Source organism: Hakea prostrata, chromosome 6 (assembly GCF_041222555.1).
Source record: "Hakea prostrata isolate BN-2017 chromosome 6, UWA_Hpros_2, whole genome shotgun sequence".
In the NCBI taxonomy this organism is placed as follows: Eukaryota; Viridiplantae; Streptophyta; class Magnoliopsida; order Proteales; family Proteaceae; genus Hakea; species Hakea prostrata.
In genome coordinates, this window is record NC_142605.1 from 21,903,631 (window position 1) to 21,916,260 (window position 12,630).

At 38.2% G+C, this 12,630-nt stretch overlaps 1 protein-coding gene across 1 annotated transcript in view; it reads left to right on the top strand.

Annotated features, from left to right (window-relative positions):
• Positions 1-7,392: 7,392 nt before the first annotated feature.
• LOC149012611 (helicase-like transcription factor CHR28) overlaps positions 7,393-12,630 on the top strand; it is a 39,166-nt gene continuing 33,928 nt past the window's right edge. The window contains exons 1-2 of the mRNA XM_089159861.1: positions 7,393-7,650; positions 12,379-12,574. Coding sequence (XP_089015987.1) covers positions 7,579-7,650; positions 12,379-12,574 — 268 coding nt within the window. The 5' untranslated portion in view covers positions 7,393-7,578. The remainder of the gene's footprint in view (positions 7,651-12,378; positions 12,575-12,630) is intronic.

A 12,630-nucleotide genomic window follows, 5' to 3' on the forward strand; every position in this document is an offset into this window, starting at 1 on the left:
CTGAAATTAATGTTGTGATTGACGTCTATACGAAAATACGTTGGATCTTTTCACAACGTCACTTTCTCCGGGAAGTCCCACTATGACAGCTGGGTCTCACCACCAAATCCACTTCTCAGCCAAGCATCCCCCCAGAAGTGCCTGATTGAGAAGTATCAAGTGAACCATCCGGATTAGGTTTGAGCCCTTGGATCGATTCAAATGGTCCATTTCGGCTCAGTGGTCTGAATCATAATGAACATAACACACATCAACTCATGAGCACATAATTAAAAATGGGAAACGTGAAAATTACTGAATTCCAAGACCAAACCATCCAAAATTGTTTTATCAATACTGCAATAGGAGGGTTAAAGAACAATAAAACTGGTGAATGCTTGAACTTCTCCGACCATGAACTATGTACTTGTGCAACTTTTTTATCAATGAATATATGTCTTTATCATTAAAAATCTCAGTTTGAATAAAATGATCTTTGCTCTTAATATCATATGATGCTATTACATAGATCACATAATGCCTCTATAATAATCAACTTCCACAAAACATTTTTTTTTCTCATTGAATCATATCTACTCTAAAATGGGTGATTAAACTGTAGGACATTTTGAATACCTATATGATCATGAATATGTGACAAATCGCACATAGGCAAGGTTCAAAACATCTACAACGTCTAAACAAAGTTTGAACGTACGTGTCTCCATGCTGCTACAACTTGCTTCAGCTACTTCTGCTATCTATGCCCAGTATGCCTCACAGCATTTGACACATTCTGCTACTGTGCTTTCAAGTGGAGCTGTGCACCTCTGATCGAAGTAATCCTTTCATAGTTTAACTTCTTCCATCATGCTACCTAATCCACAAGAAAAATATTCAAAATTCTCTTACGCAAGTAAAAAAAGACATTAATATAACTTCCATCATGAGTTAGGGTTAGAGAGACGTTTTTGGGTGATGGAGAGAGAGAGAGAGAGAGAGAGAGAGAGAGAGAGAGAGAGAGAGAGAGACTCAGTTTTACGTGGTTCAGTTGATCTCTGCAACCTACATCCATGGGAATGTGATTTGCTTCTTTGAAATTTATTGTGGTACATATTACATATTTATAGTTACTAGAGTTTTGCTCAACATTAATCTTGGATTCTTAACTCTAGAGTTTGAATTACTCAAGTTATCTATTTGTGTTTGTTATGAACTATGTCTTTTGTGTGTATGAGTGCAACTCTGAGTTTGATCCATTTGTGGATAAGATATAATTTGTTGGAGTCTTTTGAGTAGTTGAGTTTGAGTATGGTTCTTAAAATTTTGCACACATGGAGGTAGTTGAATTTTAGTGGAGTTCTTGAAGCCTTGCACGAATGGAGTAGTGGTAGCTACGGCAACCCTAGATTCGGCTAGGGTTGCCCGTGATTTTCCTGTTTTGCCTTCAGACTATAAAAAACCGTTATTATCCTTAACACGCCCTCTTAAACTCAAGGGTGGAGATGAGACTTTGAGATTGGACAAAAAAGTACTGAATCATTGATGTGATAGAGGCTTTGAGAAGAAATATGCAAGCTGATCCTTAGTAGATATATACCAAACTTGGAGATCACCCTTGGCAGCCTTATCTCGAACAAAATGAAAATGAATATCCACGTGTTTAGTACGTGCATGAAAGATAGGAGTGGCTGTAAGATATATGGCCCCCACGTTACCACACAAAAGAATAGGAGAAAAAGGCAAATAAACCATTAACTCTGTTAACAAAGATCGTAACCAAGTGAGTTCAGCAGCCGCATTAGCTAGGGCTCGATATTCCACCTCAATACTAGAGCGAGCTATAGTTTCTTGCTTCTTAGAACTCCAAGAGATAAGATTGCAGCCTAAAAAGATAACATGCCATCAGTAGATTTTCGATCATCAGGGCAACTGACCAAATCAAGATTAGAGAAAGCCAATAAAGAATTCGGAGATCGACGATGAATAGAAATGCCATTAGAGGAAGTGCCTTTTAATTGAATATTAGGCCAAGTCATAGTTGCATACTGAAGAGCACCAACGATGCTCCAATATAGAGTAGGATCCGCCATTAATTCACATGTAAACTTATTGAGTTTGTCAGTGGTGGAGGCTGGAGTAGAGACAGGCTTGCAATCAGACATAGTTTTCTGTTAAGAAGATCTTGAATGTACTAATGTTGAGAGAGATGAAGGCCATCATGAGATCGAGTGATAGACATGCCCAAAAAAATAATGAAGAGAGCCCAAGTCCTTTAGGGCAAAAACAGAGCCAAGATCACTAAGGAATCTGGCCAATAAAGTGTCAGAACTGCTAGTCAGAATAATATCATCAACATATACCTGAATAAACATAGTGCCAGCAGATCCACGAAAAATAAATAAAGAGGTGTCAGTTTTAGAGCCAATAAACCCATATTCAACAAGAAAGGAGCAAAGCTGGTTGAACCAAGCACAAGAAGCTTGTTTTTTAAACCATAAAGAGACCAGTGAAGTTTGCAATCAGGGTCAAGATGAAGGGAGTCAATGAAGCCAGGTGATTGCTTCATATATACAGTTTCATGCAAAAACCCATAAAGGATGGCATTTTGAATATTCAGTTGGCAAATAGGCCAAGATCATGAATTTGCAAGAGTCAAGACCAGCCGAATGGTAGTTGGTTTGACCACTGGGTTAAAGGTTTCATTATAGTCAAGGCCTTCCAATTGATTAAAACCCATAGCCACTAAGTGGGCTTTATGTCTTTCAATAGAACCATCTACCTTTTGCTTGACTTGAAAAATCCATTTACATCCAATGACATTATGAGAAGAAAGAGGAGGAACAAGAGACCAAGTACCATTCTTCAAAAGTGCAGTGAATTCTTCATCCATAGCCTTCCGCCAATGAGGGTATTTGTTGGTAGTAGTAAAGGACGTAGGTTAAATGTGGGTGTGATCAATTTGGGGTGAGAAAAGCCCTAGGGTTTGCTTTTGATCTAGTGATCATGGGATGAGTATTTTGTGAAGGTTGGGAAGTGATGGGTGGTAGAGTAGCCTAGGAGTCAAAGGGTAGGTCAACAACTAGATGAATAGGAGAGAAAGAGACTCGACCAAGGGAGTGGAGGGAGAGGATTCAGCCAAGGGGGTGGGGAAACCCTAGAAACGTGGGGACTAGGAGAAGATGCCATAGGGGAGGAGGTGTGGGACCCAATGGGAGAAGTAGGGTTGAAGGAGTCTCCAGGAGAGTTCAGATAAGGTGGGGCTCCTAAAGTTGAGGGAATGAGGGTAGGGTTTCCCACTAAAAGTGGAGGCCTAAAATGGAGGGAATTAGTGGGGAAGGGGAGGGAGTTACCTTATTGGCAAGGAAATGAAATTTTCTTTCATCAAACACAACATGGCGAGAAATAAAGATGTTTCCAATAATAGGATTAAAACACTTGTATCATCTATGACAAGAACAATATCACCAGAAGACATGTAGTTCAGATTGAAATTCTAGGTTATGTTTGTTATACGGTCTCAAACATGGATAATATGCACAACCAAAAAATCCTCAAGAGTCATAGTCAGGCTGAACTTTAAACAATTTGAAATATGGAGAGGAATTTTTCAGCATTGGAGTAAACAAAGCGATTAATTAGAAAAACTGCAGTTTCAAAGAAATGCATCCAAAACCTTTTAGGGCAAGATGGATGTGCTATTAAGGGTTTCTGTTTCTTTGCTACTAGAACCCGCAAATACCTTTTAATAATCTTCCCAATCTTGGGGACAAGCCCACACAAGCAAAGAAAGCCAGATGGGTTCTGATGAAATACTTGTTTTTCCCTTTTTAGACCCAAATTGTGAAAATAATGTGAGGGAAAAAATGAGTGAATTATGGTAACCTTCTGCTACATCTTTTGACAAATATGTGAACTGCCCGTGTTTTTGACTTTTGGACAATTACTCCCATGCATGGTGAACTTTTACCCATTCTTGCTTTTGAATCTGAAGAACTCGCATGTAAGCAAAGCAGAAGCTCCCATCAGCTATTTCCTTGCACACGACCCTTCTCCTCTAGTATTACCTAGTTGAGATTGTACTCCTCCAAGCTCTAGAACAAGGACTTCAAAAAATTTAAGGGCGGGTACAGAGCGGAGACAAATTAGAGATTTCAAATCTTAGATTTCAAACGGAGTCATAATTTAAAATTAAATGTTTGGTTGTGGAATGAAATTGTGGATTCATCTTAACTTTGACAACGTGTTTTTGTGAATGACAAATGTAGAGCATTTTTGAAATCCCCGGCCCCCCCCCACCCCCAAAACACACAAACACAGTTAAAAGAAAAAAAAAAAAAAAAAAAAAACAAAAAAAAAAAAAAAAAAAAAAAAAAAAAAAAAAAAAAAAAAAAAAAAAAAAAAAAAAAAAAAAAAAAAAAAAAAAAAAAAAAAAAAAAAACCTAAGAGAATTTCTCAGGATCGCCACCCTCGCCTGTGTTTTCCAACATTCCTCGCAAAAACCAGAGCTCCAACCGCGGAAGGAAAGTTTCTGATTTGGTATGAATCTCCTCTCTCTCTCATTGTGATTCTTTTACCATGTTTCGATTTCTATTATTGAATCGATGAATTTTTTGTGACAACTCCGGAATAACCTGACCATCAAATTGGCTTGGATTTAGGGTTATAAAAAACCTTTCCCTAAAGAGGGACTCGATAAAAGTTTTAAGAGGTTAGGATATTGGAAATTTCCATATTCTACAACCGTTTCAGATTTGAATTGCTCCCAAATTGGTGTTATCTTTCATTTCAAATTCATTTTCTTTATTTAGTTATAACTTAGATCGTTCAATGAAATCATTCGTTTAATTAATAGACTTGAAGCAGTCAAATAAGAAGGCAAGCCTCCCTATCACTACTATTCTATCTTTGACCTCCCACACCATATATGTTGGAAATACGGAAATTTTTAGTCCCACCCTCTGAGTTATCCGTTAATTTTAGTGTCATCCCTTGAGTTATTCAATTTATTAGTCATACCCCCTATTGATAACGCTACTAGTATTTGTTAATTTCTGTTTATCAATTTCCAATATTACCTTCACATCTTAAGTTAAAAAAAAAATATTATTCATGAACAAAATCTCCAAAACATTTGAGAATTTACGATTGGGAGAAGAAGAAAAAGTTTTAGACGGTAGAGGGAAACAAAGAAACGAGTCAAGTGTAGGGTTCTTTGTTTAAGATTTTCAACTTGCTTACATTTAGGGGTGTCAATAGAATCCTGTTGACCCAAAGCTGCCTTGAGCCCGACCCGTTTTCGGCCTGATTTTTTAAACTCGAAGGGCGAGCTTGGGTAACAAAATATTTAGCTTTAATACAGTCAGGTCGGGTTCAAGTTTAGCCCTTCGGGCAACCCGGCCTGGCCCAAGTCAACCCTATGTTAGTTTAATTTAATTAAAGTTATATGCATAGTTCCTCGTGTCGGCGATATATCGCTGACATGGGGCGACATTTCGACGTGTCGGCGGGGGGTGACACGACACCCCCCAGCGATACCGATAAAACAATAAGTCGGCGACATATCGCCCTGTGTCGGCGATATATCGCCGAAAAGTCGATATATTGCCGAAAAGTCTATATATCGCTACATTCGCCATATCTAACAGCCTTTCGCTTGTTTTTCGCCGATTTTTCTTTCACTTTTTGCCAAAGTGACATAGAGCCGGACCTCGTGTCCGTCGGCAACAATATGTGAAGTATGAGCCATATTCAACATAATTGTATAATGAATTGTAAACTTTAGTACATCTCTTTACTAATTGTGTATTTGTGTTCTCTTTGCATATTTACATTAGTTTATATGAATTTTCCAAACTTCCAGTTTTGCCCGCATATAGCTGGACATGTGCCAATTATAAACTTTAGGTTAGGTGATGTTTTAGGTCAAAATAACACTCCCAATGTGTTTATTGACCTCAAATTAAGTTACATGTCAAATTTCAGGTCAAAATGACCTGAAATACCCTTCGACACAGCGACACGGGCCAACATGTCGAACCTTGGTTATATGTAAATTTAAAATGGTTTTAAAAAAAAGGGAAAATCCTTTTGTTTTGGTGAGTAACAATCTGAGTGTCCGTTCTTTTTTAGTAAGTAATAATATTAGTATCTTTGACAAAAAAAAAAAAAAAAAAAAATTAGCATCCATTAACCCTAAAAATCTAAATATTATTTTACAAATTATTAATCTATCAAAAATAAAAATTAGGGGACAAGATCAAGGTAAATTAGGGCTAACGTAATCCTACCCAACCCTATCAGGATTAATTAGGGCGGGTTGGGTTGAGTAGGGCCTTATTAGGGTCGGGCTAGGGTTAGAGACTTTTAAACCATAACTGGGTTTGATAGGGCTGGTTAGAATTTCACACCCTTACTTGCATTAATACTTAATAACTTCTTAATGATAGGAAATCTTTGATATAGTTTCATCCTATAGGTCTGATTGATAAAATCGATAATTCAAGAAAAGGCATTAATTTTAGGGACAACTCAAAAATTGGTGCTGAATATTTCTAAAAAAATAATTAATTATTAATTATAGATAATTGGGTTATTCGTAAGTGTGATTGTTACTAGAGACGAGTACCATGCAAGCTTTGCTAATGGATGAGAGAGAAGCTTGAAGAGAGAAAAGCTTGAAGAACATTAGTTCGGTTAAAAGTTGTCACAATTTTTTGACTTCTTGGCGAAATTTTAAATTCTACCCATTTGAAGACGTCATTACTTAGTTTGAAATCTATTCAAATGGCCAATAGTAGCAGACAAAAGAATTAAGAATAGCAGCCACTGGTACATGGTCCCTACATCAGACCAGCTGACCAGACCAGTTCTAAACAAACCGTTTCATAGACCAAAACCTTAATGCATTTCCAATCAAATCAACCCAAATCATTTCGTCCTGGTTCATAAATATATGACTCAAGAGTGTGACTGAAGCACATAGATAGAGGATTCGGAGTCATTGTGTAGGTACATCAGATCGGTCCATACCAATCAGATTTGGTAATAAGAATGAGAACCCAAATCTTCTACATTCAAGTGATGTGTGTATTCGTTTGTTTGATTGTTGGATGCTCTGTCTATGATATTAAATAATCAGATCGGATATTACAAGTAAGGTATCCAGCAGTTGGATACGCTATGGCACGCCCTGCCTGAACACATAAAATTTGGATCCTACAAGCCATGGCATTTCATAGATGACACGATGAACTAGGTCTTGGTTCGATTAATCTATGGTCTGGTTGGTCGTCGAGTAATTTGGTCTGATCTGGTCCATTTAAGGATCAACCGTTCAGTCAAAACCGCGGCGCACGTTTGCTACGTGGCCGGCTGCAACTGCGCATGTTAGTCGCAGAATCGTGCGGGAAAGCCGCGAATTTTCCCAACTCTCTAATTTCCTTTTCCATATTGTTGTGGGAATCAGATTAGCCGTTACTGTAATGTACATAGTAGCGTTTACATTAATTTCTTTTGGGATGAAGTACATATTAGCGTTTCAAGAACCAATTTTTATGTTGATATTTGAATTAAGGATCGCCCAAGCCACTCGATTTTATGTCTCTCTTCAGTAGTTTGTTTCATCTACGGCAAAGTAATCTGGATTATTTGTGGTTAATTCTTCGCAGTGTAAGTTCAAATCGCCAATGTAAAAAATTTGTGTTTCTTTTTTTCGAATTAATCTATTTAGCTTCTAGGTTTTGGACTTCCATTCTCCTGCAAATTTCAATTGCATGATCTATTTCCTTCGGCTTAATTTCTTAGTTTTTTTCCTTTTTTTCTTTCTTCCGAGATGGGGTTGGGAAGTTGTTTTTTTTTTTTATTTGGTTATATATCTGGTTGCTGGAATTTTTGATAGATTTTTGCTAGGTTTTTGTTGTTGAGATTTGGTATGTTCTGTCACTAGAAGTGTTAATACTTAAGTTCCTCTTTGTCTGTTAGCTCAGCTTCCTTTCCAACCCCCTTCTTCAAGAAGCATGTAGAGAGATTTTGTGCTTTTTTCGCGAGGAAAAGTTCCAAGAGACAATGCTGATTATCTGGGCATGTTACATAAGTTAATGCATTATACTTTGGGTTTAGAAAAGGTTTTTCTTTTGTCCAGGGCTTTGGAAACTTAGGCTGGAAGTGCTATAACTCTTTATTGGCAGATGAAATTGAGATGGTAGTTGCTCATGACACTTGGGCATGGAACGTCTCTTTTCAGCTAATTGTTAGCATCACTAAGTTCTATAACAATATGCACTGATTAAAAATGATTACAGTTCTAAAACAGAACAAAAATAACCTCATAACTATTAATAGAAAATGCCTTAAGTTTTCTAGAGGCACTATGTTGAAAAGCAAGAGAGAATTTCTACAGGCACTATGTCGAAAAGTGAGAAGAATAGGACATTAGTTATGCAATAGAGAGATGAAATTAGCTGTTTTTGGATATTATGGTTTCTTGTTTGGCAACTTGTCACTATTTTACATACTGGTTTGTATGTACTCATGAACGTGATGGTTAGATGTTATTTGTTTGGAATGGTCAAATGTATTACATGAGGGTGACTGGATATAATAATGTGAGTCAATCAGCATTATGGAATGCATTTCTGTTTGTGGGTATTTTCTTTGCAAGATATGTTTTTGTATATGCTTGGTTTTTGCTTATTGAGGCCTACGTCTTTCAGTGCTTTCTCCAATGAAGAAGATTGCAAACTGTTTGGTTGAGGGACTATTAGATTTGCCTCTGGAAATCGATTAACTTAAATGTTATTGGGAGATAGGCTTGGACTGCAAGATTGATCGAGTTGCTTGAATATAGCTACAGGATGCTAACAGTTCAACCTCCACCACCACCATCAAAGCCTTTGCTGACCTATTTTTAGTAGGCTAAAGTGAATCTAGTTCTGTCTTTTTGTTTATTATGGGGCAATATCTTCTCTTACATTAATTGCCACTTTTCTTTTACTTGAAAGCATACTTTTCTGGTCTTCTTCACATTGAATTGAAGGGATCAGGATTGGGTCTAGATTCGCCGTAGTAAGTTCCCTGTTCTAGATTGGGATGAATGCTCAATCTTTTGATTGGATCTAAAGGTCCTGCATGGATTGGTCCAATCCAGTCTGGTCCTCTGCCCCACTCTCCCCCCCCCCTGCCCAAAAAACAGAAAAGAAAAAAAAAAAAAAAAAAAAAAAAGAAAAACACCACAAACACTACATAGTTAGAATCTTACAACAGGAAGTTCAAATCCTTCTTGAATGATGCATATGTTAATGGATAGCTGAAGGTTTCTCACCAGTCAGCAATCTCTTTTTTTATTTATTTTTTAATTTTTTATTTCTAATAAGGAAAACCTTGAACCTGCCAGGCCTTGCAATTCAGCCGGTAACACCCGGCCACAAGAACCCCCCCCCCCCCCCCCCACAAAAAGAAAGAAAAAGAGCCCACCCAAAACCCCGACACAACGGGCATGAACCGGACCCAGGACCAAGCACAGTGAACCAGCCGCGAGCCCCCGGGGGGAGGGTTGTTATGGTTCTATTCCTCCGCCAACACCTTCAACCTTGTAGTGGTTGATCATTTCATTTCAGGATCCAATAGTGTGGATTGGATGCATATTCTTTGCGTAGCACTTGGTTCTTTGCAAAAGCATTGTGCTTGCTGTTTGTCTCGTGCACTCTGATTTTATACATATGATGTAGGGAACAGGGTTACGATCAGATTCTGGGAAGACTTGTAAGTAATGATTTGTATATTTGGTTCACTAGATTTCTGCATCCAACTGTAGGGAGCACTGATTGCCCCTTCCTTGTAATGTCATGCCCGAATGTGTGTCTTTTTGAAACTTCAGTTCTTGTTTCCCTATGTTCATGGACATCTTATGTTCTCTGGAGTACATGTATGGACAAAAAATGACATTACTGTGGCTGTATTGGTATGGTAAATGTGTGCCAAATGTGCCAAAAATCCATAACACCTGGACATGGATGTGAAGAAGAAGGTTGAGACAGTGTCCCACTTTTTGACATATCAAATCACCTTCTGTCTATATGTTCAGTTGAGTCCCAGGACCTGCATCCTTTTTTGGACACATCCCTGTCTTTTAAGTTTTGGAGAAAAGATGGATCAGTACATACTTATCCCTGACCATGTACTGGTCCTAATGTAAGTCTGCAACTCAGAGGTTGCAATCCCAAGTATGAAGATTGACCTCCAGTAGTTTAGTAGGACAACCCAGGTACAATACCAGAATAGAAGCAAATCAGAATTAGTAATTTAGTAAATAGATACCAAGTCAGCCAGCAGAATTGATTCAAGTTATGATCAAACAGGTGCTGAAAATCTCAACAACTTCTGGTGGCTCAAACAAGAGATTTGAGGCAACAGCTCCCAAATTTGTAATGTGGATGCTGCAGACCAGACTAGCCACCACTAGCACCTAAAGTTGGACCCAGTGGTGCTTTGGTGATGGTGAGAATGCGTTTGAAGTTTAGTTAAGTTTTGATGGCTGGAATGACGGTCTTAAGGAGGTGGGCAGAAAATAGAGAATATGTGGTCATAGGCAATTCAGAAGGTGAATGGAATGAATTGGTGGGTCGAACGAAAAAGGGGATGGGATGGAATGGCAGTCTAATAAACCAGAAGGGTTTATAAATGTAAGAAATTGAAGGTTGCAGCAAGTAGTAAACTCGCAGAACAGTGACAAGGCCTTCTTAATAATCAGCAACAAATAGCTAGCAGTCAGTGGTGTGAAGGATTTGCGACTGTCTTCGATTTTTTTCACAGTAGCAAGAGCAAATTGGTTCAATTGGAAGAAAACAGCAACAGATGCTTTCACAGTTGCAATTGCAAGCACGGTACACATGGAGAATTGAATTCAAAGATGGAGAAGAGTAGTTGGAAAAAGAAAGGGGGTCAGGGGCATGGGGTGTCTCAGAACTGGCTCTCTTCCTGCAACTATCTCAGCTGCTGAACTTGTGGTACTCCATAAAGCAATTGAAACATGGCCTGCAAATTTGATTTCTCCAGATCTGTTTTAATTACAATTGAGGGGCCTATTAATAGCTTAGGCAAGCTTAGACTGGAAACAGGAACTATTAGAATTCAAAATAGAAAATCTTAGAGGTAGCATTCATAAAAGTAGAAACTGGAAGTCCTAAATCTTCCATGCATAAAGACTCTATGCTTGGGCCCCACAAATCTTCTAGTAATTACCACTTAAGTCAAACATGGCACTGTGGCACTTTGTATGTGAACAGTAACTACTAACCAAACAGTGTTTTGGACTTTGTTGAAGACCACCATGGCTGATTGAGCTGGCTTGAACTGGCCTGGTCCAGTGCTGGTTCTTTTGGTCCTGAATCCATGCTGTTGTCTAATTCTTCTTCTGCCAGCCTTTGGTTCTGCATCAGGTCAACGGAATCCATGTTAGAATCTTATACACTGCAGCGTATTCATTTATTGAAGGTGGGCCGCAATTTGACTATTAGGTTGCTCTGTTATAATCTGGTTGTCATGGGTTTGAATATGGGAACATCCTCTCCACAAAAAAATTGTTTACGATTGAGCATGCTGCCTCTCCTCAGATCCTGCTGTAGTGGTAGCTTCTTGCACTCAGGTGTATGGCCCTTTTTCTTATTAAGCGACAAGCTATAACTGTAGCATTTGATGGCTGGTTGATGGCTTTGGAGTTCTGCCTTCTCTCCTCTCTGGGGTAATAAAACTGGAAAAAAACCTCATATATAAATTCACTTGGGGGTCTGGACCTACGTTGGTACTTGCCATTGTTGCTGTCATTGTTCACTTGTATCAAGTATGTTGTGGGTCCTATCTTGAAGGATACCGGTAGCATAGTTTATTCTATATGTTGAAAATTGTTACCCACTTGGAATATTCAAAAAATAATGATGGTTGATAATTGATTCTTATTCACCAAACAGAAATTATTCTTCAACTGTTGAAACTATATGCTTATTGCTTGCTCCAGTCAGCTTTTATTTGAAATCAGCTTTTTTCTGTTGTTGTATACATGAAATTTACAAATCTTAACACAATATCTTGTAGGTTGCAGTAACTCAAAGATTCATTTTGGATTCTGATCTAGTGAGGTTTCTTCCCATCAATGTGCAATTTCTCTAGAAAACAGTATGCATCTCAGTAGATGCAACTGATCCAATTGCCCATGCATCTCTGCACAATTTCTTTGTCTTCCTTCAAGATGCTTCTCTTTCTTGAATAGATGGATGCAGATTAATTTTGAGAAATTGCACTGTCTTGGGGATTGACCTCCGCTTGTTAGTTCTCTTTTATGAAACCTGTTGTCTGATGTTTCCGGTTGATGATTAGGATGTTGATATTTTTCTTCAATTGCAGATTGGGCTATCATCCAGGGTTTCTCGTATTGAGTATTCTGCAGAAAGACATTGTTCAAATTCAATGGATCTTATAGATTTAACATCTTCAGATAGTGAAAAGGAAGTCAGTCTTGAAAAGCACACCTCACTTGCTGAAGGTTCTACTGCCTCACAAATTCCAAGAATGGTTCCTTCACAGGCTTCAACGTCTACATGTAGAGACTAAATTCTTGTGAAAATATTCTGACTGTGAGGTTTTTTTCTTTTTGTT